Source organism: Larus michahellis, chromosome 14, assembly GCF_964199755.1.
Source record: "Larus michahellis chromosome 14, bLarMic1.1, whole genome shotgun sequence".
NCBI lineage: Eukaryota > Metazoa > Chordata > Aves > Charadriiformes > Laridae > Larus > Larus michahellis.
Genome location: NC_133909.1, coordinates 4425448 through 4452562, shown reverse-complemented (window position 1 = coordinate 4452562; position 27115 = coordinate 4425448). Strand labels below are relative to the sequence as shown.

Below are 27115 nucleotides of genomic sequence, written 5' to 3'. Positions count from 1 at the left end.
TGTGGGTTTTGGTATCTTCGTCTCTTCTTCCCATTGCATGAGCAGGGGAGGGAGCGAAGCGGCTGTGGGCCCAGGGCGAGATGGCAGCGCCGTACCTGCGGCTTCAATACCAAAACGTGCAAACAGAAACGTTTCAGCCTTTTAGAAGTATAATTTAGAGTCAGCTCCTGTTCGAGTCAAGGTCTGGGAGTGTCTGCGCTGTAATCGCACGGACATGCCTGTTCCCAGAGCTCAGCTATTGGATTTCAGACAACGGAGAGGAACAGCATCAGGTGTTGATTTTTTTTTTTTCTGATGCTTCTACTCTGCAGTCTATTTTTAATATAATTTTTATTGCATTCAAGATAAACAGCAAGTGGACGAGTTCCCATGGGAATCGGGGTCCATCCACCGCTCCCGTCAGTTTAGCTGAGGGGAAAGTACAGTCACGTGAGAGTCTCCAGCGCTTTTGGTGCAGGAGTGCTAAGATTTCCCCTTTTTTTATGATTTCATTATATTTACCAAAGCTGGTTCGCATTAAGCCGTGAAGCGGCTGCTGCATTGCCCCATGGCGGGGGGAGGAAGGGGAAAGGGCTGTTTCTCCGTGTCTGGCATTGTGCTCTGATCCTCGCCTCCCTGTCAGAGGGAGGCACCATCGGTGTCTCCTTGACAGCAGCTCTGAGAAGAGCAGGGGGATGGAAGAGGCTGCAGGACTCTCCCCTGAGCACCCTACGTCATCCTAGAGTGGGACCAACATGTCGCTGCCGTCCGCAGCTTCTTCAGAGCTGCTTTGATCTGGAGAGGGTGTTTGAGTTGGTCCAACACGGTGTATTTATGTAGCATTGCCCTGTCTTAGGCTCGGGAGGTGTGCCATGGCTCTGTGTCCCACCAGCCCCGGGGAAGTATCTCCAGGGCATTAGGTGGGCTGGCTGTCCCCCATCTGGGAGGAAAATACCAGCTGCCTCGGATGCTCAGATGCTGAGAGCATCCTTGGACAGGTCTGTTGGTCTGGGTGTGACTTGGGCATCGTTACAGTCTGGTCATGAAGCTGGTGCCACCGACAGGTCAACTGACCTGCAAACACTGAGGACATGCTGGGCTGTGCTGATGTATGGGGAATGCCAGAAGGTCCCAGGCTCTGCGGAAGTGGTTTCTGAAGGGCAGATGCTGTTGAGTGCTGGGACAGCGTGTGCTGAGACGGGGAGGCTGGGCGTGAGGCCGTCAATAGGATGTCTGTGACCCACAGGAAATCTCCATCCATGTGTGATGGTGATGGATTTGGTGACGGACCCAGCAAACGGCAGTGTGAGGAGTGGGAAGGAGATGTGGGAAAGAGGTGGAGGATGCAAAAGGCATGGGAGAGCTGGAGCATCTTCTGCAACTGCAGTCAGGAAAGCAGCTGCAGTGTTCAGGAGGTGGGATTGGTGCCATCTGGGGAGATGGGTGGTGGCAAATGGAGCCAGAGGGGGCCTTTGCATGCGCCCACTTCATGCTACATCTGCCCCTGGGAGTTACAGCGTTAGATCTGGAGAATTTCTTGCTTTTATGATAGAAGCTGAGACCTCAGAGCGAGGACCCCGCCAGATGAGGCCTGGGGAGAAAAATTCTTTTCTGTGGTTGCGTTTTTGAGAAGCCAAAAGTCAGAGTGAAGTTCTTCAAAGGCAGCGCTGCCGGCCCTGCTCCGCAGATGGGCTGCCTCGCACCCGCTCCCATGTACCCCCTGCTCATCCGCGCAACCCAGCCCCACGCCACTCAGATCTGCGCTGCTTCATGTAGATCAGATGGGAAGCAGCTGGAGGAAATAAGTAGGTGAGGGAAGGGAAGTGGGGTTGGGATCTCAGCGAGGGTGTTATTAAGGCGTTTAGTGCAGCCTGTGGAGGCTGAGGCTTTGGTTTGTGGCCTGGCAGTGTCCTGGGGGGGTGTCACTCATCCCCTGTGCCCCTGGGTGGGGGAGGCACAGCTCCTGATCTTCAGAGCATCAGCGGCTCATCACTGGAGCACCTTTTAATGGGATACCATCATAGGAGGCGTAGTCTTGGCCAGGATTCTATGCTGATTCTGTGCTCATGGAGATGCTCGCACCTGTGCCCTCTGTGCCTTCTTCCAGGTCCCAACTTGGCCAACGTGTCACCCTTCCACATGACCCAGGGATGACAGACAGAATGGGTCCCCTCCCTGGGTGCTGCCCTGTTCTGTCCTGGGTGGACAAGCTAATGACCTGCGGATGAGCAGAGCCACGAACCTGCTCAGCAGGAAACGCAGCCTCCTCTATCTCATGGAAATCTGCTCCCCACCTTTTGGCCTGAGGCCGGGGCTGGGCCAGGGGGTGATTAATAGGTGGTAACTGCCGACAGTGAGGAAGCCAGGAGGTGAGACATGGGCGGTCGTGGTGCTCTGGATGGTGACAGACCTCTTGCAGGAGGAGTTTCCAAACTTCTGCCTAACCGCAGCATGGTGCCTCACCTGCTGGATGGAGCAGAGTGGAGGGTCCTGTATTTAGGTTTCTCCTTATCCCTTACCAGAGACAAAAGCTGGTGGTGGTGGGACCATGCTCTCCATTTACACGCCAGGGACGCGCCCAAGCGCCTGGGCTCCCCATGCTGCTGTGGCCCCGTCAAAGCGATGGAGCTGGAGGCCATCCCGGAGCTGCAGACACTGAGGCTCCATGCTTCCCAAATATTGCTGCCCTGCGTGGGCTGAGTCACCATCTCCTGGCTGTAAACCCAGCAGACGGTTTCGTCTCACACCCCGCAGCCTCGCGGTGTTTGCTTGCTGCTCCCTTGGCGGTGGGGAGATGCTTAATGGGCTCCGGTGCCTCCCTGGAGTGCGCTGAGTCACGGACGAGAGCAAAAATATTTCCCCCTGCGTTTTTCCCAATTAAAACATGGAGTTTGCCTCCCGGAGTGGGGCAGAGTGGCGGTACCCTCAAACATGCTCCAGCAGGGATTTACGGCACTTGCCAGAAGCTCCCTGACACAGGGCCACCCCTGAATGTGCCAGTGGTTGTTCTCCCTTGGGGGCCTCCCTACATCTGCCGAGTGGGATGCGGCGGCGCGTAGGGCCCACGAGTGGAGGCAGAGGTGAATACCTCCTTTGACACCAAGAACTAGACCGAAACTATGTCAACGGAGAGAGCCGAGGCAGCTTTTCCTGTTTTTCCTGTTGGAGGCTTTGAACTGTGTCCTGCAGGGTCAGTGCACGGGGAGACACCTCAGGCTGGGATGGGGAGGGTCTGAAATCCTAGACCCTGGGAAAGGGGAGACCGATTGCCTGGGAGAGGTATCGGTGGGAGAGCCCGAAGAGCCCACCCATCTCCAGGGCATTAGCTGAGAGAAGGAATCTGGGGATGAGAAGTGACCCATGTTTTCAAGAGTGATGGAGGTGGCTTGGGGCGAAGGAGGAGAGCAAATTTGATGTTGGGGTGCTCTGTCTTTGAAAGGCTGCCTCTACCCTACGTGTAATGCCATTTTGGCCGGTTCAGCTGCTATGGGTAAGAGCGTGGTCTAGAAGGAAAACTATGAATGTCCCAAAGCATTGGGGGTCTCAAAGCACCAGCGGAACTTGAAGGGGACCCCTTGGCTGCAACCCACCTCTGGGTTTAGGAACCCCACAAGGGTTTCAAGGGTGTTGAAGGGTAAGATTCTCACTGCCCATATCAGGCATATGGCCCAAAGTCAAGAAGAAGGGAGCAAGAATGCACACAGCTGAATCTGTAGGGGTGCGAGAGCACATTTTAGGGGCAGGGGTTTTCCCGGGGCTTGGTGATCCGTTCTCCTGCTTTTGTACCAAGAGGTCAGCACAGATCTCAAACCTCTCATCTCTCAATCCTGTCCAAAAAGTGGGTAAAAGCTGCTGGGAGAGGGTAACGCCCCAGCTCAGGCAGGGCAGAAAAGCCTTGGGGCCACTCGTCACGCAGATTCGATCCCCTTGGCTGCAAGGGCTACAGTCTGGTTTTATTGCTACAGCTATAAAGATAGAAAAGCTGATAGCATGGGACCGTTTCTCCTGGTATACAGAAAGGTGTTTTATACTGAAGTTTGTTGTTCTGCTGGTGGAGCAAGGGACAGGTCGTACCTGTGGGCCATGTTGCGCAATCCCGGCTCCAAAGGGGTGTCTGCAGGAGAAGCAGGGGAGCAGTGCCGGTCGGTTAAATCAAATGTACTGGGGAAGCTGGGCCCTGGGCCAGCATCATACCCCCCCACCAAACCCCCACCACTGAAAACGTACGTGCAAAATAAAAGCTGTTTTGCTGGTCTGTGAGTACCTCAGGGTTTTGCTGACACAGATGGGTCAGTCTGGGCTTGTACCTTGCCCTGGCCAGGACTCCTGCAGGTGCACCCAGAGGCACCGGTCTCCTCGGGGTGGCTTTTCCCTGCCACCCTCCGCCCAGTCTGGTTGTTGCTGCAGCAAATTAGCATCAGGTTGCACGAGTGTGAGTTTTGCTGGCCCAGTGGAAACCGCTGCCAGGTTCAGGCCGGTGCACCAGACACCTCTCTGCGTTATTTTTATTCTTCTGCTGACATCTAGTGTGCGAAAACCTGTAACACAGCGCACTGACTGGGTTGGGAAATTTGGATATGGGACAAATTGGGACTGTTTGTTGCTCTCTTCGTGGCCAAACAGGTACCAGCATCTCCCCCCAGTTCTGTGGGAGCCTCAGTGACCCAGGCGACCACCAGTAAGGTGGGGGAACTCTGCAGGCTGGTGCTGACTGGTATTTTCAGGTAGACCTGCTGGAAATTAATGCTAAGTGGAGCAGGAGAATGAATTTTAAGTGGATTATTATCTAAGCCTCCCACTCAACGCACCCTGTTTTGATGGGTGGTGAACGTGCCAATGGAAATAAGGAGCTGCTGCATCATCATGGAGATGTGTCCTCCATTCAGGGTCCACCTCTGGGATGGCAGCTCTGCAAGGGGGTTCGGTGCTGTGCACCCGTGCTGGATGGGGAGGAGAGCGGGTAATGGAGAGCGGCGGCTCCCTGGGTTTGTCACTCTCCCCCTTATTCTTCTTCTGGTCAGAGCTTATGGTCTGGTCTCCAACCGTTATCTCAGATCAGCGAGTTCTCCTGTTAAAATAAGTTATTTTTAATTTCTGCTGGTGAATAATGCTTACTAATGTCAACTTCTATCCTGGCCTAGTATTCTTGCCGTCTGCCTGGATGCACAAGAGCGTTGGGAGCTGCAGGGTGCTGATGGTACCCCAGACACGGGGCTGGTAATTGTGGCTCCATCTCCCGATGCTGCACTGAACCCATGAGCTGGAGGAGGCTCCCTGGGGGGCACAGAGGTAACGTCTGTTGGTGACAGGTGACACTGGCTGACCTTAGGATTGCCCCCGTACACTTCCCTCCCTGATAGTTTAATTTTTTTCATTTCCTCCTGTTTCTCCTATCTCGTGACAGGAGCCCAGCTTTTGGCATGCAGGGCTGTTACCGCTTTATCACCCCTCCAGCGTCCCATGGGATGGTCTTGAGCACCCAAAATGACCCAAACTCAGGCTGTTGCTGCAGTATGAGGTGGGGAAGCTCTGCACACCCCAAAGTATCATCGAGGACAGATGGGACCACGACTCAGACCTGCCCCGTGTCCTGCCTGGTCTTGTCCCTACGGTTGCTGTCATGGAGCACAGCACCCACAGGTGGTGGTGCCCTGGGGCTGGGCACATAGACACCCACCGGGGCACCCACTCCTGCCCTGCAGGAGGGTGCTGGTCCCTCGTTCCAGCCCAGTCACCGTAAGTCCTCCTAACACCGCTATGGTATGTCTGGTGGCTTCAGGGCTCTGTCGTGCCACATCATAGGATGGAGATGGGCAAGTGCTCCTCCATCCTCGCACGTAAAATCTGCTTTAACATAAAAAGTGCTGTGGGAAATTTCATGCTGAGCCATTTACATGGCTGTTTGCGTGACTTTATTTTGTGAAAAAAACCCTCTCAAATCTTGCCAGAAGTCAAGGTTTATTTCCCCACCCTAAGGGTGTTTAATCCTCATCTCATTAACTTTCATTTTAATGTACAATTGCCGAGGAGAGAAAATAACTGAAATACTTTGTCTTAGGGAAAAGATCAGATATAAATTTATCCCAAAGCCATCAGAGATGCTTATCAGCATGTTTTTCTCTCTTCCCTAGCTGCGTGAGCTTGCAGAAGAACCAGTTTTGCTCGGCTTTGGCTTTCTGAGAGAAGAAATGACTGCTGGAGAAATTCAGCTGGGCAGCAAGTCCCTGCTTGGGCTGGGTTGATGATTTGAGCATGGGATAGGAAACAGAAAGCATCACTGCGTGGGATCTCGTTGGGGCGCCCTGGGCGACGGAAGGACTTGGCTCTGAAAAAAAGGAGAGAGATTTGTTCCCAACAATTTATGCAGAGAAACATCCTCTGAGTGGGGCGTCATTTATTTCTGCAGTGGAAACCATCCGCTTCTCGCTTTCAGCCCAGGTTTACAAAATTAAAAAAAAAAAAGCATTAAGTGCAATTATTAAGCCACATCTCACCTTCTTCCTCAGACTCTGCTGACTGAGGCCGTTCCCAGGCACGGGGCTGGCTGGAGGAAGAGCACATCAGGGCATTCGACCATCCGCGAGCGCTGCTCTGGGTAACGGGTGAAAACTAACACTGGTAAAATTACTTTGTGCAAAGCTGGAATGAACTTTGCTTAAAAACTGCTTGAAAACTGAACTTTTGCCAAAATGAACTTTTGCCAAACATCATGTCAGCAAAAAGCAACAGGGAAGGGCGGTTATTGTTTTCCTATTTTGGTACTTTTCAGCTATCTTATGTTTCCTACTTTCTGTATGGGGTTAACACAGGAGAAAAACGCTGCAGCTGCTGCCAGTAGAAACACAGAGAGTGATGGAGGTGGAACTGGGAAGGCTGAGATGGCCTGGGGGGGGCAGATGGGGCCGAGCGGGGAGATTCCTCACAGAGCCATCCTGCCCTGGCGAGGACAGAGTTAAGCCGCAGCATTGCTGGAGGAGCTCAGGTGTGGCTCTGCTTTTTCCTTCCTGGCCTCCAGGATTACAGCACCGCTTGCCAGGCTTTGGGGAGAGGTTAGGAAATGTTTGTGCCAGGAGAACTGCCCCCAAACCTGGGGCTGGAGGGCAGCACCTTCACTGGGGACAACGCTGGCCTGGAGGACAACGTCGGTGGGGAAGGTGAAGCGGATGGTGCACCCAGATTTGCCCTGTGCAGGCTGGTTTTGAACAGCTCTGAGAATGCAGCCAGAGCTCAGGAGAGCAAAAAAGATGAGATTTACTGTGACTGCTGCTCGGCGGAGGAGGAGGTGGCGGTGGTGACATCCTGCCTTGCCTGCCCGGAGCATCGCCAGGCTCTCATGCAGCCCCTCTGAGGACACCACGCTGCCGACCCACGGGTTAGAGCACTTAACTCTATAACCAGAAACTGGGTCGTGAGTGAACAGCCCGGGTAAGCGAAGGGTAAATATTTTTAGGTGTAACCCTAAAAGCGAGTTTGATAGGTAAGTGGGAAAGAGGGAGGTTTGAAAAACGACACTCTGTCCTTTCTCTCTATGGATTTACTTTCTCCCCTTGGGAGGAGGAGGGCTCTGCTTCCAAAACAAGTGGTCATTGCCGGTGTGGGCATGGAAAGTTTAATAAAACTTTTGATCCTTGTTTCAAAGCTACTGCAGCCACAGCTGCCTCCGTGCTGGTAAGTTTTCCATTCCTGAAAAGGCATTGGACGTGCCAGTGTTTGCAGGAGACGTGCCCTGGTGTGGAGAGAGGCCAATGGCAGCAGGAGACGACAAGAAGGACGGTACAACAGGTGACGTCTGCACCATAGGTGTCTGTCTCAGATGTGGAAAGCCTCATGGGAGGGTTTAGGCTGCTGCTGGTGGCAGTGGGGCCAGCCCAGCGGGAGGCAGTGGCCTTTCTGGAGGAGGAGAGCGTGGCTATGAACAGGATAAAGACCCACTTAAAGCACAAGTGAGCCTTCATTGAGGATAACCTCAAACTGGAGAAGATGCCAGCTCACACCAAGTGTCTCTTCTTAAAAGTAGGGTAGTTTCAGATGTGTCCCATTACAGTAGCTGGAGGGACGTGGAGTCGGGAGAGCAGTGCCTGCCCTGACCACCGTAACGTGCCCTTCCCACCTGCAAAATGCCTCCAAGGTGCAGTATCACAGCCTGAAACAGGTGAATCCTTATGTTTATTTTGTGGCTAGGAGTGCTGTGAAGTCAGGAAGAGCTCCGGGGTGGATGTTCTTCCCAGCGTTTACATCGGGCTGAAGAACAAACTGTCTCGAATCAGGTGGGTGGTCATGGAGACTGATATCTGCTTGTACTTGTTTTTGCAAAGCTGCACCTGAGGGCAAGTGCTTGCTTATAAACAGCTCTGTGCTATCATCAAGTGGAAAAAGCAAAGGCTCAGAAAATTGCGTGTGAAGCAGGCTAGAGCCCACTGTACCGCCCTCTCTGTGATAAGATCATCGCTTTGGATTTGCAATGTTACACTGGCTGCTGTGACAGCAAGCACAGCAGGCCAGGAACTTCTTGAATGTTTTCGATTTGCTGAAACTGGAACTCTTCAGAGGTCCTGATAAAACTGCCCACAAGAACATGTTTGAAATCCAGGAGGGACTTTCTTGTCAGACCTGGAGAGAATGAGAAACAGCCAGATAAAAAGGGCATGAACTCGCAGTGTGAGCAACAGAGACCAAACTCGCTGCTCATCTTGCTCGAGACAAGATGCATCAACTCACCGTCCTGGTGAGTCCCCTGAGACTGGGGTCAGGCCGGGAGCTAACTCTGCTTTATCTTCTGGCGAAAAATTTCAGGTTTCATGTTGACAAGGAATGGGAAAACACTGGTGATTACATGATGTTTTCAGAGTTGACAGCACTGTTTCTTGCCTGGCTTTAGTGGCAGGTTGTGACGAGGCGTTAGCAGGTTGCGGGATGATCAAAGGGAGAGGGGAGGGATGCCCCAGACCAGGAGGGATGCTGGGTCTCACTCCAACATCACCTTAGAGCAGAGGGCAAGAAAGACCAGAGGTTTCTGCCTCCCCCCTTTGGCTTTGTCCTGGTTTTTCTTTAAAATGATAAACAGTAGCAGTCAGCTGATAATGATTTAGTATGTGGAAAGCCTGAGCCTTATCGGTGTCCCTACCCCGGCTCCTTTTAAGTCCCCTGTAGAAATCTCCTGAGCAGCAATATATAAACTGGCTGCGTTTGTACCCACACAAGGTAATGTGGCCGAGCCTCATAAATCCCACCAGTTTATACATATCAGCCCAGTTCCCTCAGCAAAGGGAAAGCTGCCAGGTGCCAGCAGTGATGACGAGAAGGGCTTGTGCCAGCTGGGGTCAATCTTGAAAAGCGCTTTGCACCCCAAATGTCAGCAGCGATGGGGGCTCAAGCACCAGTGCTGCAGTGCACTTGGGATGCTGACCTGTTCTCTCCTCTCTCCTGTTTTCAGGCAGGAATCATTTCTCATAAAAACGGCAGTCAAGCAGCTCTGCAAAACAGCTCGAATGCCTCTAGGCGGCACGAGAGCGTGTCTGATCACAGCGGGACACACAGCCCCTCGCTTCTTGTCCGGCTCTGCGTGAACTGCTTGCAGATCCCGGGGTCAGGGAGTCCTTTCTGGTCTCTGTCCCCTGTCGTTGTACGTGGTCGTGGGTTGGAGGTAGCACAGGGTGCTGCGCAGAGCACCCTCAGCCCCAGGTTGTGTCCCAAAGGCTGATGGGGGGTTGCCCAGCGTGAAGCTGGAGTCAGGCCCTACTGTGAGCATGTGCTCACAAAATTCTGCATTCGGGTGAAACCTCTGGCAGGTCCTCATCCTCTGGACAACATCAGGAGCTGGTCCTGCACAGCTGGGGACCATTGCCTCTGTCCCCATGGCATGCGAGCCCCAAGTACCACGGCCCACGGTTAGTGGTGGGGCAGCGAACGTTGCTTTCTTTCCTTTTATTGCTGAAGAGATCTGCTTGATCAAGATGATGGTGCCTGCAATTGGACCACCCAACCCTCACATCTCTGCCCCCCAAACAAAGTCTTGGGTTTGGTGGTTTTAATCCTGACCTGCCTTTCAGGGGGAGATTTCTGGAGATGTGAAATCCGTCTCACCTGTCTCGGACACACGCCTCCTTCAGCAGTGGGGCAGGATGCTCTGGAGGTGTCTGTCTCCTTCCACTGACAGCAGAGAGAGCCTCAGGGACTGGCTTAGACTCATAAGGACACTTAGGAAAGAAAATACAAATTAAATAAAGGTTTATGGATTAAACTCCCTGGTAGCAGACTCTTACAAGGAATTCAGTTTACTTTCATTCATTTAAGAACTAAACTGAGTCATGGTCATTTTAATTCTGCTAAAAACAGTACAAAGAAGTTTAATGTGGCTTATCTTAATCCACTTGAAAAATCAATTCAGATTAATTTTCTTGAGTGTCTTGCATAGTTTGCCTTTGATTTTTCACTTGTTAATTACTTCCATTGTGCATGGCTGAAGCCTAGCATGACTATAGCTTCCATCAGTCACAGAAAACGCTGCTGTGGTTGTGCGCAGACTTTAAATACAAAGCTCGTATGTTAGGTAATCAGGATGGAGAATGTCCCTGGATGGGTCCTGTAAACCATTTCACTGCATTGCTGTGGCTGGCAGAGCCCCCTGGAGGTTTTGAGTCCAGCCCCCTGCTCAGAGAAGGGTCAACTGGGGCAGGCTGCCCAGGGCCACGTCCAGTTGAGTTTGAATATTTCCAAGGATGGAGACTCCAAAACCTCTCTGGGCAACCTCTTCCAGTGGTTGGCCACCTTCACAGTAAAAATATTTTCTCTTATGTTTCAAAACCACTGTTTTCTATTTTTCTGTGTCCTTCAGCCTGTGATGCAGAGCCAGCAACAATGACAAAGTGACCAACACTGATCCATGGGAACAGCTGTACCCAGATCATCCTGAAGGAACTGGACATAGACACCAGGTGATGTCTGACAAGAGTTTGTACTTTAGCTGTTTTGAGGTTGAGATATCTGGGGCTGACATTTACCTTGGCATGACGTACAGAAGCATCGACCAGGCAGGTTCAGAAAGCAATAGCTGCACCTTGAGGAACAACTTCTCCTGGAGCACCCTGCGGAATGGGAAAGGGTTTTCTGCATGGCCCAGTGATGTGGAGATGCCCCTCAAAGTCTTTGGTAGGATAGGGGTCTACCCAAACTACCCCAGCAGGACCTTGTCCTTTTACAGGGTCACCTGTGATGAGGCGACCTTTATGCACCAGTTTGATATGATTTTGTTGAGCCCCTCTACCACGACTTTTGGCTTTTAAGGAAAGAAAACTGCCAGGATAATGTGACTGGGGGAAGGTGCTGAGAAGACCCCAGCCTCCTTGCCTTCCTTTGGGGAGCTGCTCCCTTGAAAGCATCTGAGTCAGAAGAATTGGCCAGTGCTCAGGTTATGGTGTGATGCCAATGCTATTGCTGCGGGTAGCTGGATGAAGAAGAGAGAGATGTTTCAATAAAGACTCTTGTAATCAAATATGGTTCTGAGCATCCCGTATTTTAGTGGTAGACAGGGCTTGAGAGTTCATGCAGTTGCTTGTTCAGGAGTCAGTGCAGATTGTTCCCAGCAGTATATCCATTCATATTCGGTTTAGTATGAGCTAAAGGCTTTTCTTTATTTTTTTTCCCCCGCCAAGGATGGTGGTGTGTCACTGCCCTGACATGTTGGTCTTACCAAGACAGCGTATGTAGGCAGACAGAAGGCAGGCAGACCAAGGTTGCGTTGCCATTTTCCCTCCTGCGCCTGGATAAAAGATCTCAGCCTGTAGCTCAGTTCTCAGCTGGCTTCAGGATCAGGGTGGCACTGGGGCAGTGAAAGGTCCCTCTTGGTCCTCCCACCCCCAGGTCTGCACTGAGAACAAAGATCTGTGAGTGATGCTGGTGGCAGGCATTGCTTTGAGCAGGAGAGTCCATGCAGTGTCCCCCAGGACCAGCCAACCCCCCCCCCCTCCCGCCCTTCTCCAGAGGTAACTGGGAGGAGGGTGGAAAGCGCTGGTGGGGAGCAGGGAGCAGCAGAGGCTGCACACGTGTGAAAACAGGAGGATGAGCCAGTGATTAGGCTCCGTGCCCGGAGGGAAAGCGCGTTCCCGAGTGGAGGAGCAGCAGCTCCGCCCGCATCCCGCAGGAGGGTGCTCTCAGCCCGCTGCTGCGCCGCTGCCTTCCTCGCCCTCCTCCTCTCCCTCCTCCTCTCCCTCCTCCTCTCCCTCCTCCTCTGGCGGTAGCAGGGACGGGGCTCTGCAGCCCCCAGCACCCACAGGACAGGGGCACCCCCACGGTCTCCCCTTCCCTGTCCCCCGACCCCCCAGCCCTGCCGCTGTGTCCTCCTTGCTCACTGCCCAGGGACCCCAGAGGTCCCACGTGAAAGGTGGGTGGCTGAGGGGTGCTCTCCTGTTGGGCGATGTCCCACCTGCCCCAGCACCCCTGCACCCTGCCCACGCACCCCTTACCCTTGGCGCCTGTCAGCTTCACCACTGCTTTCGGAGGCCAATGGTAGCAGAGGGGACGGCTCTAAGAGGGTCCCATTGTGGGCTAATTTAGCTGTGCACTCTGCAGAATGACCCTCGGGGACCCAAAGTGACCTTTCCAGCCCCCTCACACCCAGGGCCAGGGAACAAATGGGTGGGAAGCACAGAAAATTCCCTGCACGCGTTGTTGCTCTTCAGCAGGATGGGCCGAGCTGCAGGGACTGCTGAGAAACTGAAAGTTTCCACCCTCCAGAAGTCAGCAGAGCCAGAAGAAAAAGAGAAAGAAGCTTTCACAAAGCCCTTGGCAGAGGAGACGAGTCCATCATCGCTCCATTCTGCAGGTGGGGAAACTGAGGCAGGGGTTGGAGAAATCATTTGCCAGCCGTCACCTAGCAGAGAGATGCATCCAGGTATCGGGGTGCTTGGTCAGCACTGGGCCAAGCGCGGCGTTAGTACCAAGTTTCTGCCTTTACCCCAGGTACTTTCAGCCTTGCGGCTGGGATGGATAAACGTTCATTGTGCTCTCTGTACAAAACAAAAATGGAAGTGGTAAGGTAGGGTAGAGGAAAAGAAAAGGCACGAAGACGTGGTCCTTCTACTGCTCACCAAAGGGCTGGCCAGAAGCCAGATTTTAATTTTTTAAAGTTTTCCTGGGGAGAAAAAGACAAATAAAACACCAAACCACAGCCATTGGCTGTTGAAATCCAAATGTTTTAAGTTTACTCTCATTTAACCTCTATAAAAATTTTGTGAAATGGAAAAAGAAATCTGCTTTCTTATGACTCAGTAAGTCAAGAGTTAGTGTTTCATAAAATGGTCCAACAAGACCCAGTGTCTCGGAGATGAAGCTGGACAGTGGCATCTGGACGGGAGATGCTCATTTCCATAGTGAGGGCAGTAACAACCAGGTCCCCTTAGCAGGTCCAGGGTGGCTTCTCCGCTGCCAAAGGCCAGTAAATGAGTGGATGTGTTGTAGCTAAAAGGAAAGTTGCTCTGGTGATGGGTATGTAACAGCTGGTGCTTAGAGAGGCTCTTTGCTCTGTGTTATGAGAAATGCCAAATTACACAATTAAATCAGTCCCTGTTGGTTTTAAGCCTTATGGATCTGTAATCCTAAGGGTGCACTGATGGATTTACTGCCAGTTCACCGGTGCTCTTTACAAGAGTATTTTGCTCCAAGACACTAACTAGAGCAAAGGGGCTGTAAATCGCACCCGTGCATCAGCCCCGGCAGAAGAGGATCTGATGCTCTAGAGGGTCCAAAGGGGACAGTGTGGCTGAAGCAGTGGCTGCGTGGCCTTGGGGGGCTTTGAAATGAGGATATGTGTGAACCTCCAGCAATCCCAGGGACAGGGATTTGCTTCTGTCTTTGCAGGCTGGAGTTTCCTTTCTCCTGGCAGCACACTGCACTCACACCTGGAACATCCCTGGCTGCGTCCATGCCTGCGCCTGTCCTGCCGGAAATAAGATTTCATGTAGGAGAGGTGTGCTTCCAATTCACCCTGGCATGGAAAGCAAGAAGAAACAGCCACAAAACTTGCTCACCTTGCACTGTTGCAGACGTGGGACTAGCCATCGACCCAACTCCCATGTTCAGCTGCAAAAACGACTCCTGCACCCAGGTTCAGTCCCGCTCCCCCTCCATCCTCAACACAGCCCCACCAAATCCCACTTCCCAGCACCTGTGTGGTGGGTGCTCCCGACCGCAGGTGGAGGTGACAGTGGTGGCACTGCATAGCCCCATACCCCAGTGCCACGGCTAAGGACAGAGCTGCAGAAACCTCCACCCAAAGCTGGCTCTGCGGCTCCGCTCAGCTCTCATTTCAGCTTGGCAGCCCATGCCCAGGAGTTATATATTTTATCCCCGGAGTGCCAAGCTGCTCCATCCCCAGGCTGTGTTCAGGCATTGGCATGCAAATAAGCCCACTGCTGCCTCAGACTGCGATAATTAAAAGTGAAGTTGTAAAACAAGCAGCATCAATTCTTGGTGCACGTCCCCAGCAACACATGGTGATTGGACTGAGTTAGGAGACATTTCCAGCTACGCAGCAAACTCTAAATAGCCTGGAGAGAATACATGGGAATTTAGCTAGTGCAGCAATTTCAGATGTCAAAACAAGTTTCCTTGTTAATATGAAACTATTTGGACTTTGCATTTTTAATTAAAGCTTTTAATTATCCAACTGTATTTTATTAGCTTTTATGAAGACAGCTGCATTAAACGCTATAAGCCAAATCCGTGCTCTGAAGCACTACTTGTCCGAGACAGGGTTTCGGTTGTGAACAGCCTTCATTGTGAGTAAATGGGGCTGTTCAATTTAAACTAGAATTTACTGTCCCAGCTTGATTGAAAGTCTTTTATGGCCCAGACAACAAATAGCCTCGGTGGGAGCATTCGTGCGCCCACGGCTGGGAGGGGATGCTGTGCTGGCAGCCCAGGGACTCACCCGTCAGCCCTGTCCAGGGCAAGCATCAACTGCTTCTGGACAGGGTTTCTCTGCCCACCTCACCCCCTTCTCATGTTGTTTTGTTGTTGAGCACTAGACTGAGCCTGAAAGGTCCTGGGTGGAAGCCTCTTGGACCCTTGTGATGGATTTTGAGGTGCTGAGACCCCAGAGCTGGTGCTGCTGCTGGTGGGTCCCTGCGGAGCAGTGGAATCGCCCTCTCCAGCACAAGGGTCAGGGAACTCGCTGGGCTCTGGTTTGCAGGAGGTCAGGCTTCACTGCTGGTCTTCTCCTGTGCCTGCTCCTCAGTACTGTGATCACAGACTGTCCTTATCAAGCAATAGCACTTGTGGTCCTGTTCATAACATGGATTACTTATTCATTGGGATCATGTTACTTACAACTGCAGTGTGGCCTCTCTTGGTTTACAGTATGCCAATAATTTAACAGGTTGTAGAGCCTTTATGTCCTGCCTGTGCAGGAGCAGAGGCAAAGAAGAACAGAATATCTGAATACAACTGCAAGGGAAGAGCTGACAGTCGGAACAGGGTTTCTGGCTGGAGCGCAGCCATGTGCTGAGCTCAGCGCCAGCTTCACAGAGAGTGCTCCGGCTCCAGGCCTTACTCTTCATCACTGTCAAAAATCAGCAAAACGTACTAAATCATCTGTAATCTGCCGAGAAGAAAGGCAAAGTGGGCAGCTTTTAAGCACTGATGCAGGTCAATCCCTAGCAGGATCCCAGGCGGAAGCGATGATAGCTGCGCATGAAGCTGAAAGGGCAGCTCAAGAGGCCGTGGGCGCGTTCCTGCGTTCGAGGACGGATCAACAGCCTCGGTGCTGGGCAGGACTGCTCTCTCCAGACCTGCCCATGAGCTTTCTTCTGTCCTCTTTTGTCTTTCAGGGGATCTTAAGCTGGGATTGATATGGGTGGAATATTGCTCAAAGGAGATGCCACTACCTAGGATGCCATGTAGGGGCCAAAAGGACAGCAATCCAGACACTGAGGCTCTGAAGGAGACCCCAGGACTAGCAATACCCCCTTGCCAGCATTTGTTTCTCAGTACCAAGAAGTGCCATGGGTTCTCCTTCTCCCTTTGACTACTTCTTTTTTGTTTTTTTTTCCTTCCCCCTTGGGATCTTTAAGGGGGGGTTTCCAGAAAAAGATGTGGTATTGTCAGTATCCAGGCCTTGCTGCAGCCGAGAGCTCGTAATGATGAAGATTTAATGCAAATCAAATGGACTTTTCATCTTAGCAGAAAAGTATTTACAGCCCATTAAGTAGATGGGAAAATGGGTCATTTTTTTTGGAGGGGAACAGAGAAAAAAAAATAGTGCTGTGTAAAAAAAGTGGCCACAAAAGGCTCTTAGCTTGAGAAATTCAGCCTGAGAAATTTATCAGCTCTGGGGATGGAAAACTCATCATTTATATATAAAAATATATCACTTTTAATTACACAGCCAACTTCAGCTTTACTCATTAGCTACTTACGCTACTCTGCCAAGTTACACAGTGGCGAACTGGCTGGAATATTTTATATGGCATTTTATCCTGGATCAGAAAAGTCAGCATATGGCTCCATCAGCCTTTGTTTCCCTTGGTCATAGGGTAGGGAAATGAATGCAAAAATAAATGGAGAAAGGCTGGAAGATAGGAAGGAAAGAGGAAGGTGAGTGCCTGGGAATGCACCAATGCGTACATTTGGGATGACCTGGTCCATGTGGGTGCCTTTGTGTCTGCAGCTCTTTGCAGCGGGTGCTCTGCCCCGAGGCCATGCAGCCAGGGCTGACGGTGAGGTATCGGAGACGGGAGAATCCCGGGTGAGGGGGTTCCAAACTGCCTTTTTTAGGTCTGACCCCTCTTCTTCACGTGGGTCACATCCACATCTCCTCCCGTCTCATGCTTACGCCATCTTCAAATACCTCTGATAAAGCCCTGACTCGCTGCTGGAATAGCCAATTTCTGCACCTAATCACTCTCGCTTCTAAGACAGTTTTTCTTAATGCCTTGCCTGAAATATTTCCATTTGTAGCTTCAGGCCCCAGCGCTCCTTGTTTTACCGTTTCCAGATCATTTGAATAATCCCCCTTTCTCCTTTGATGGTATTTCCCTGGAGGTATTTATAGCATTATCACACTCCCTATTTAATCTGCTTTCTTACAGACTGTATAAAATTAAACTCCCCCATCTCTTCTCCTTTGCCTGCCGTGCCCTCTCAGCTTTGTGTGTTTGTGGCAGCTTGTTTTGAGCTGTCTCCAGTTTGGGGTGACCCCTTTGATACCCAGTGGGAAGCCGTGGCCGAGGGCAGCCCATCCTGGTGCAGCAGCGCAGAGCTGTGCAGAGCCCGTGGGTTGCGTGGTCCCGCGGAGGGTTTGCAAAGGACCATGTGTAATTTAGGGCATCTGTCAGTTTTTCTCCAGATCAGAAGAGCTTTGCTGGGAAGCCAGTGTGATCTCAGCAGCGTGCTTGTGTTGTTTGGTATGAACAGTGCTAAGATGACCCTAAAATGCGCCTGGTGTGCCAAGGACAGCAGCAGGCGACAGTGCACACCACCATCTGGATTTGCAGATTGATGGGGTGCAACAAGTCCTGCTTGTTCAGCCAGTGAACCCGTAGAGAGCTGCCAGCAGCAGGGGAATTTGGAGAGGATCTTCCTCGGAGATTTGGGGTATTTTCTGAGCACAAAAGCCCCAGCAATGTGGGCTGCTCTGAGCATGGGGACGCTGGCAGGGCACCCCAGCACCCCCACTCCTGCTGTGAAACCACACAAACCAAATGCAGCCAAACAATATCTGCCATTCTTACCCATGGAAAACGTCAAGGGTGTTTCACAGGGTGTTTCAGAGAAGACCTTTTTGGTCTCCTACTCCATCCCTTCCACGTGGCTGCTGCTGCCTCCTTCTTCCCTCCCTTCCTATCCCTGGTGGCAGAAGAGCTCTATCCACTCTCACCGAGCCAAGCTGGAGCCTCTGGCTCCTGCAGCTGGGGAGCAGAGTGTGTCAGGGGCAGCACCAGTGGGAAAATTTAAATTGAAGCTCTTTTCCAGGGCCAACCACATCTCTGGAAATGGAAGTCCTACAGGAAATGTCTGCTTTCCTTTTTTTTTTTCTTTTTTTTTTTTTTCTTTTTCTCTTCCCCGGTCAGAAACTGAAATGTACATTTTTGCATTGTGGAAGAAAAGTAAAAAAATTGCCAGTGCAAATGGAAAACAGTTGATGTGTTTTGAGAGCTTGGCCCAAAGGAGGGAAACCTTCATTGTTTTTCTTTACCTACAGTATCCCAGGCCAAGCTGGATGATGGCACAAAGCTGCTAGAAGTCTGCAGACCCTGGGTTACAGATATGTGCCCACTCCAGCCCAAACCATGACAACCTCTGCAATATGCCAGTTAGAACTGTCTTGTTTCTTCCTGGTCCAGACATGATTTACATTATATCCCTGGAGATGGTCTCAAGCAGAGGGAACAGCAGAGAGCAGGACTTCAGCCATACGTAGTTCCTTTGCAGTTTGGGGAAGCCTGAAGCCATGGGCAGCAGTGGGGAACTGGGGAGGCTGCTCCATGGAAAATGCCTGCACCAAGGTGGATGTAATGGGCAAACCCAAATTACCAGGCAGAGGGAAAATGAACCTTTGAAATGCTTGTATCTAATCAGTAACTTTGAAAAGACATCACCCCGGCAGAGGGATACTGACTGACAGGAGGCTGCGCAATATGGGTAGATGAATGCAGCTTTTCCCCTTGAATGGGAAACATTCCCTTCAAATAAAAAAAAAACCCAAACATTTCCCTTTCCCACTTTCTGGCAAAGGAATTGGGAATGGGAATCTGTGGACAGGGTCCAGTGTAAATGTGCAAACTGAAGGTTCCTGCCGAAACAGAGACACTGAGAGTTTGTGGCTCCCGTGGCCAAGTTTTGGGTGGGAGCTGCCTGGTTTTGCAGTAGACGTCCCTGCTGCTGCAGTTGTATTTCTCCCCCACTGCGAGCAGAACTCGCCATGCATGGCCACACAGGGCTGCCATGGCACCGGCGGCTGCAGGACAGGAGGCCGAGAGCACTGCCTCGTGTTCCTTTCTGGCTCATAGCGCCCAACACCTTGTGTCACCCAGTAAACTGGAATTAATGGGCAAAGTTCACAGTAGCATCATTGTTTTGCATGTGTGGGATATTGAAGGCAGCCCTCCCTTTTTGCAGTTACCTAACTGGAAAGAAATCAAGGGACGCTCAACGCAAAAAGAAAAAAAAAAACAACCAACAACAAAACTCCCAAAACCCTCAAGTCTTATGTCAAACCTTAAGTCATATGGCAGAGCAGTAAATAATGGATCTGGTGACCTAGACCTGAAAATATTTACATTCCCTTGGCTTGGCTGATAGCAGGGGTTCGTCTTACCATGTCTCACCTAATTAGCAGAGGGCTACAAGAATCCAGTGGTGGGTTCTGGTTTCTTTTTCACCTCGTTTGTAATGCATGCCGCTCTCTCGCTTGCCATGTAGTTTGCACATGGGTACATGTCAGCAAGACCAGATGGGCAAGGTGTGTGGTTACACCCGGGGACTGGCAGGACTCAAATGCAGCAGCAGGAGCTCAGAGGCTGAGAACAAGTTCCTGCAGCCACCCAAGAAGGTGCTGGCCTTCATCCCCTTTTAGTCTCGATTGCAAAACCTGTCTGAGGGCCGCCAGAGATACAAAATTCACAGTGGACTGTGAGCGCTCTGATTTTAGGACTCTTCCACCCCAGGGGCTCAGCTGGCTGTGTCTGTGCTCCTAATAAAACCGTGCCCATACTGCTGCCTGGGAACAGTTCCTGGCCCATGCTCTGCCCTGCTCCGTGCCCAGGCACAGTTTGGGAGGGTGCTGGTTGGCACGGGTCAAAACCTGTGGTCAGGAACGCCGTAAACAATCAAATTCTACAGATAGCAAGTTCACGTTCAGGCCTGTGTCTTGGCTCGGTTTAGTTTGCACGTACAGAAGGAACTTGCTGGGAGCAGGACCATTTTGTGCAGATGCAGGAACATGTGGTAGGAGACATGCACAGCTGAGATGATTAGAAAAAAAAAAAAAAAGAATAAAAAGAGGTGGAACAGTAACTGTCTACAGCTGATCAAACTGCAGTGTGGTGAGTGGGCAGAGGATGCCCAAGCTAGCTCCAGCCCAGCACGTCTGGGCAGAGGAGCTGGGCCTGTGTGGGGCCTGCTGTGGGGCAATACCTCCTGGGGGTTGCAGCAGAGATGTCTGTGGGGAGGGGACGTGATTGCCTGATGCTGCCTGACCTGGCAGCAGGGAAGCAAAGGCAGAACTATCTCCAGGTCAGGACACCCAGTCAATGGAAACTTTTCTTCATTTTGAAAAATTCAGTTTAACGCTCTCCTTTTGATGGAGGCCTGACTATATTCCTCAAACAGCTTTTAGAACAAATGGTTCTGAAATAGTTGGGTGATGAAATCATTAACATGACCAACAACGGCACTTTGGGAGTAAAGGTTAAGTCTTCTTTACACCAATAGACAAAGTTTTTGTGAAACACAAGCCCTCCAGGTCAGAGGTAGGAAATGCCAAAGCAGGAAGAAGGAATTTCTTTGTTGGTTATTTTTTTTTCTATGGCATATCCTTACCCCTCTTTCACCTACATCTTTGCCCGAGGCAGTACCCCAGAAATTCTCAACTTTTTAAAGGATTTAGAAAAAAAAAGAAAAAAATCTACTTTCTAACCCCATTAATGGGTTGGAAATGGGGTGCTAAAGTACTTAACACTTAGGTAAATATGTTTCCATTGTTCTGTTAAATCGTGGTTTACTCTTTATAATTACAAACATTTTACCTGGGCACAGAAAACCACTAGGAGCAGATCCTCCCTTTCCATTGCACAGAACTGGAAGTATGTGGCTTTGTAACTGCACTTGTTTTGTGGACCAGCTGATGTTCATGGACCATCAGTGGTCTGCAGATCACAGCTGAGCAGCTCTCCAGGCCCACACACCGTGGGTTGACCTGCTGTTGTCCAGGAGGCTGTCTGGCTCATGAAATGTCAACTATGAATACCTGGACCTGAGAGAGGATCTCTTCCCTGCCTGCTCTTAGCTCCTGTATGAGATATGAAGGTATGTCAGAGCATGTGTGCCTTCAGGGCAGGCTGGAAAATCACACCCCCCCAGTGACTCCGGGCTGTAGGGTGGAGGGCTTTGGCTCCATGTCTTGCAGTTAGGTAGAGGATAGAGAGGGAGCCGGGAGCTCCCAAACACAGGCTGGGTTTGGTGAAGGCTGTTAGTTGGACAGCTTGCTGCTTTCCTTCAGCTCTTGATGTGTTTTAGATGCTATGAGGGCTGTTTAAAAATGATCTTTGTTAATTAGACCATTTTACCCAGCAGATGTGCAGATCCAGCTTTGCTGACAGCCATGCTGGTGGGGCTTCTACTTTCATAGCCCTGCTCCCACTAAGTAATCAATCAAACCTGTCTCATCTCCATCTGTGGGTCACTTCATCTCCAGCAACAATGCCTAAGGAAAGCAGGATGCATCCCATGGAGCGTGCACAGACACACATATTGTCCTTTCCCAGCTGCAGCTACGCTGGGGAGAGCCATATCTCTTTATCATGCCTTTTCTGCTGCTGCTGAGCTGCTCTCCTGCCTCTTCCCCAGCAGTGATAGATTGTGCCTGGCTTGTTTGGATGGAAACGAGTGGTACGGTTCTGCTGGCAGGCTGGGAGCTGGCACAAACCCCGGGCAGGGAGGCAGACTGGGGCATGTAGGGTCTGGTACCGGGGGCAAACATCTGCAGATACGCATGCTGCCACGCGTGAGGTGGGATGTGCTGATACGACCGCACCGTGTGGCTGCATGTGTGCCTTCACACGGGGCTCTGCTTGTCTCCGTTCCAAAACTCCTCCTGGTTTTAGCTTCCTTCTTTTTCCTCAGTCTCTCACCACAAATGCTGAGCACAGGGAGAAGACCCTGAGATCAAAGATGGACAGTTTTCACCTCCTGAAGACAAACCTCCTGCAATTTTTTGTGGTGGTGTTTTTTTCTGGGTTTTTTTTTTTTTTTTGGTGACCTCCTGTTGGCCAGGTGCCTGCAAACGGGAGGTAAAGCATTGCTCTGGGTTGGATGGGTATTGCCTGGTGTGAGAAGGAAGGACCCAGGGACTTGCAGACACAATCTGACTCCCCCCTCCTGCTCTGCTGATCACCTTTGATACCTGCACAGCTCTGGCCAGGTTCTGGGCAAAGCCTGGGTCCTGTGCGCAAGGGCTACTCTTCTTCTGAGCTGCAGGTATTGCTTAAAAATGCCTTTTTCTTGCCTTTCATAGACATTTCATCAGCATCCAGCACTGCAGAGCCCACTAGCTCGATTTCTTGACTGAACAGCCTTTGCTTCTGCTGGGGCACTCAGCTGGCTCTTCCCAGACTCCAAATAAAACTTTAATGAAAGAAAAACAGCCCGGGAATGCAGGGTTGTGTGACATGCTGGCCCAGCTTGGAGGAGCTCTGCTGTACACGGATGGCCTTATTTTACTTCCTCTTGATCCTGGTGTGCAATGATGCAAAGCCCCTTTGAATTAAATTATTAAGCTGGTGATAAGAACATCATGCTCAATTTGTTGGCGTTCCGCTAAAATGTCACCTACATGATTTATATGGAGGAAGGGATAAAAAGAGGGGTACAATTATGAGGTTGACCCTACATAAATTAAGGAGAAGAACTACCCTAAGCCAAGTTGTTTTTGCTGGGGTGGATTGGGTTACAGAACAACGCCGCTGCGTGCAGAAATGCTGAGGGAAGGGGAAGCAGCGGGCTGGATGTAGAGGGGCAGGCTGGGTGTGCGGGGTGGCAGATGGACTGGGTTGGGGAGGGAAAAAAATCAAGAGTGGGAGTATGTGCAATTGCCAAACAGCAGCAGTAGCTCTTGGGAATGAGTAGTAAGGGAAACCAGCCCCTACACTGCGCTGCGTGCATTGCTGTTGGGCTTTTGATTTGCCACAATGCTACCTCCAAAATGCGTGCACTGAAGTGCTTCAGTGGAGGGAGGGAAAAGCTGCTTCTCGCTCCGCTGCTTACTGTGAGTTACAAGCAGAAGAACTGCTACCTGGTGTAGGCTCTTGGTTGAAAGCTGTAATAAACCCATCTCGTATCTGTCTTCGGTGGCCTTTTCTCCCTGGGCTGCTTGATGCCAGGGGAAGAGGTAACGAGGAGGTGACCATGAGCAGCTGAGGACCTAGAGAGCCGAGCAGGAGGCTGTGAAGATGGACTGGCGTGGTGCAGCAGAGCCCGGTCCCTGCAAGGAGGCTGTGAAGGTGCGTATTGAGGCAGCAGATGTGAGAGGATACAATGAAGCACAAGACGGGTCTATGGCTAGCTACGGCTTGACAGAAGGTTTAGCGTTTTCCCCTGCCATGTGTATCACGCAATTTCTTTTGGTTTCTTCTCCTTATCTCATTGTCTCTACTGGGCAGATGGGGTCTCGCTCTGGCTCTCAAAGGTGAGTTTGATATTGTGCAGCCCAAAAAGAGCCATGTTTCCCTTGGGCAGCTCCAAGAACGTGCATTGAAAGGGTGACCTATTGGGCCTTCAGCTACTGTGTGTTGGACCCCACACAGCCCGGTGAATGCCTCTTTATCTTACTTTGCCATGCTCCCTGCTTGCCTAGGCTGGGGGCCTTGCATCATTCTTACAACACTTCTCAGCCTGACCTGTAATGCCCTCGGTTGTACAAACAGTCACATGAGTGAATGTTATTCATGTCTCATACAGAGCTTGCACTATGTCTTGGGCAGTGTATTACAAACTTTTTAAAAAGAAAAGCAACTGAATAAAATCCAGTCAGCTTTACTCAAGGGCCAGCATCCTCCCTTCTTGTGCTGCGGCCAAGGAGGCTCCGACGGGGCTGTAATTTGTTGCTCACAATAGCTCTCTGTGGCAGGCAGGGGGTGGAGAAAGCTTCCCTTCATACGGCAGCGCTGGCAGTGCACAGCCACAGCGAGCCCGAGCCGCGGGCAAGTGCATCCAGGGGGGCTGCAGCAGCTTGAGGCTGACGAGGATGCGGCAGCCAGTCTAATTGCTCCCTCCTGGTCTCCCAGGCCTGAGATGGTCAGGTCTCCACAACTCCTTAGGTTTTGCCAGCTAACGTCAGGTGCCAGGGAGCCTAACTAAACCCCCGAGTGACCCATCCTAACCGTTCAGCCCAGCCAAAAGCCCCCAAAACCCCCAACAACAGAAAAACCCCAGCACAGGCATGTTAGCATCAGGCGCATTAAAATCTTGATTGTGGCTGAAACTCTTCTTCCCAAATTTGCAAGGGCGGGTTTATGTCTTTTAATATTGAGTAAATGAAGCTTGATGCTAAGACATACTGGCTTGGTGATAAATGGTGTGTGGAGAGATGTTTCATGGGGCCATCATGGGGCACTTTATCCATTGCCACTTGCAAGCTGCCAATTCATTCCTTATTTATTTTCAGAATTAATTTTTATTGATTCCTTCCCCTTCCATTCCCCCAGCTACGCAAAATGAGGGAAAAACAAACAAAAGGGGGTGCAGGAGGACAGGACGTGGGCTGGCTGGAGGGACTGTGGTGGGATTCATCATGTCACCCCAGGTCACTGGTTGAACTGGGGGGGTGTCAGGCAAATACCTGCCCTGTCTCCCTGCCAACCTGTGCGACATGAGGTGTGGGTTCAAGTGCTCCTGCTGTATAAACCGTCACCCAGGCCGGAATGCTTGTCAGCGAAAATGAGGGCTGAATAAATAAGGGAGAGGGAGAGGAAGGAGCTCAGACATGGCGTGGGGTGGCAGCAGGCACCATTAGTCCTTGTCAGTGGTGGATGGTGATCACGCAGCTGCCGCCCAGCACGGCGTGGTGCAAGACCCTGTTTTAATGCAGGGTTTAAAACGTTGGTTTGGAGAGGGGAAAAATGCTTTGTAAAAAAAAAAAAAAAAAAAAAGGAATGAAAAAAGGCCCAAATGGAGTAGATGCAGGGGGCAGTGCTGGGGAGTGTGTTGTCCCAAAACTCGTGGGATCATTTACCCATTGTGTGAGCCAATAACACACAGAGTCGAGCTATTAGTTCTTTATTAGCAGTTCTGTGCAGAAATGGGTGCTAGAGGGTATTTCTGCAAAGCTAGCACACACAGCATTGAAACAGTCATTCATTTATACACTGTAAATTAACATATTCATTGTTTATCAACTTTTTACTCCTGCTTATAATTCCTTATCTTGGAGCTGATTGGTGTGAAATGTCCTAGTCTTCAATTAAAGATACAGTGTCTCTTAATTTTACTGCACAGGCTCAGTGGGTGAGGGTCTTCAAGTGGAGACGAATATCCTAACTTCTAGAGGAGTGGTTTTCATTTTATAATTAGTTAAGTTCACCTAAAGGGCACGTTTCATGTGTTATAGACAAATTTCTTGGGTGATTGGCCCACTTAAGTTTCTGGTACCTGGTTTTAGGTCCGTTTATTCCTTCTATCCCGTTGTTTTGTCAAGAACTGTTTAGCCAAATGATTTACAGAGTTAGAATCATAGAGGTTTTAACATCGAGTGGGTGAGGGAAGCCACCGGGGCTGGTGCGGGGCCGGTGGGTCGAGGGCCGTGCCCAGTGCCCAGCCCCAGCAGCAGGGGACACCCCAGGCCCCAGTGGGGGACACCTGAGGCCCTGGCGGGGCAGCAGGGAGGCCCCAAGCCAGGCCACCAGGTGGGTTTGGGGCTGCATGGCTCCCCGGGCCTGGCCTGACCCTGGGGCCGGCCTCCCCTCAGCACAGGCAGCCCTGGCGGCAGGGTGTCTGTGGGGTGAGGGCACCCCTGAGGCATCTTGGGGATGGGGGGACTCAGGACGCCATGTCGCGCAGGAGTTGGGCTGGGCAGTGGGTGGTGCTGTGAGGCCCTGGGGCCGTGCAGGAACAAGGGCCCGGGGAGCCTTGGCACCCCTGAGGTATGGGGGGGACACTTGTGGGGTCCCCAGTGCCACAGGGGTGGTGGAAGGCTGCGGTGGAGCGCTGGGGTTGCCTGCAGGGTGATTCCCTCCATGCTGGGACAAGGGAGACTGCACAGGCCTGCCCCATAGGACCTCTGCCCTGGAACAGCCAGGCTGTGGCAGCGGCCATGCAGCTCAGCAGCTGTTTCCTCACACTCGCCCTGAAGCCCCTCAGCGCTGGTTGCTGTCTTGTCTGAAGGCGCTTGCGAGCACAGATGCCACCTCCTCCCCGTGCAGTGCCACCCGCTCTGCAAAACTGACAGGAGGGCACAGGAGGAATTGCTGCAATTAACCTCAGATGCCCAGACTAATCAGCTGGCACAGCATCCAAGCACAGCTCCTTTGAGCTTGGTGAGCAAAAGCGGGGGGAAAGTGGGCACTTGAGAGCACTGAGTGCCCCCTTCTCTCCCCTCCCTATGGGCATGCACTTTCGTTAGAGGGCCTGAGTGCTTTTATTTTGCTAAACCACTTTGAAGTGGAAACCAAATTGCATGTCTCCCTCTTCCTCCCAGCTCCCCTGAGCTCTCCTGGTTTTAATTAGTTCCATCTGATGTTCAGAGGCTTCCAAGAAATAAATGTGCTTTTAAACAAGTTGAAAAAGCCGGTGGTGGCAGAGCACAGGGAGCTGTCTCACCGATGCACAGGCTGACAAGGGACACCCGATGAGCAGCCAAGTTCCATTACCCCCTTTACCCACAGAAGACAGCCTTGCTGTGCTCATTTGCCATACACATCAGCTGAAGTTTGCAGCCAGGTACCTTTAAGCAGTGCACTGAGGTAAAGGATCATGGAGAAAGATGCGTTAACCTGCTTGCTGTACGAGCTTCAGTGTTCCTTCTGTTCCTCCACCCGCTCATGCTTTGCTCTGTGCTTTCTGTTTGTATTTCAGCTTCTTAGCCTAGGTTGAAAGAAGCAATAACAGAAAAGAAACAATCTCTCATAGGCATCTCGTCTCATTCTTACAGACGCTTCAGCTTGCTGTATACAAACCTTTGCTGAGAAAGACCACATCATCCCTGCTGGAGTGTGGAATAACTTTAAAACACAGTCTTAACTCAGCACAGGCACTGGGTAAGCAGAAAAAGGGGCCATGGTTTTGCAAGAATGGTGCTAGCCAGAGTCCTTTGGAACAACAGGAACAAACTCCTCTTCAGGGCTTGCACTGCACAAGTTCCCTCCTCTTCTCTCTGACTCCCTCCATTCCTATGCCACATACAGTCTTCAGGACAGGCTGCTGGAGGAGG

General features: G+C 51.4%; 1 protein-coding gene across 1 annotated transcript; it reads left to right on the top strand.

Moving 5' to 3' along the window:
* Nucleotides 1-7036: 7036 nt before the first annotated feature.
* On the top strand, nucleotides 7037-11311 carry LOC141751390 (uncharacterized). Its single transcript, XM_074608038.1, has 8 exons — nucleotides 7037-7133; nucleotides 7430-7761; nucleotides 8161-8246; nucleotides 8570-8704; nucleotides 8773-8833; nucleotides 9413-9564; nucleotides 9768-9866; nucleotides 10826-11311. The coding sequence occupies exons 1-8, from the start codon at nucleotides 7037-7039 to the stop codon at nucleotides 11259-11261; spliced, it is 1398 nt and encodes a 465-aa protein (XP_074464139.1). The 3' UTR covers nucleotides 11262-11311.
* Nucleotides 11312-27115: the final 15804 nt, after the last annotated feature.

Excerpts from the sequence above, each read along its gene's own strand:
- LOC141751390 (XM_074608038.1), top strand. The coding sequence starts at position 7,037 with ATGTTTGTGCCAGGAGAACTGCCCCCAAACCTGGGGCTGGAGGGCAGC. Across the intron at positions 8,247-8,569 it reads AACAAACTGTCTCGAATCAG|GAGGGACTTTCTTGTCAGAC; the intron begins GTGGGTGGTCAT and ends TTTGAAATCCAG. Across the intron at positions 9,565-9,767 it reads AACTGCTTGCAGATCCCGGG|GTCCTCATCCTCTGGACAAC; the intron begins GTCAGGGAGTCC and ends AACCTCTGGCAG.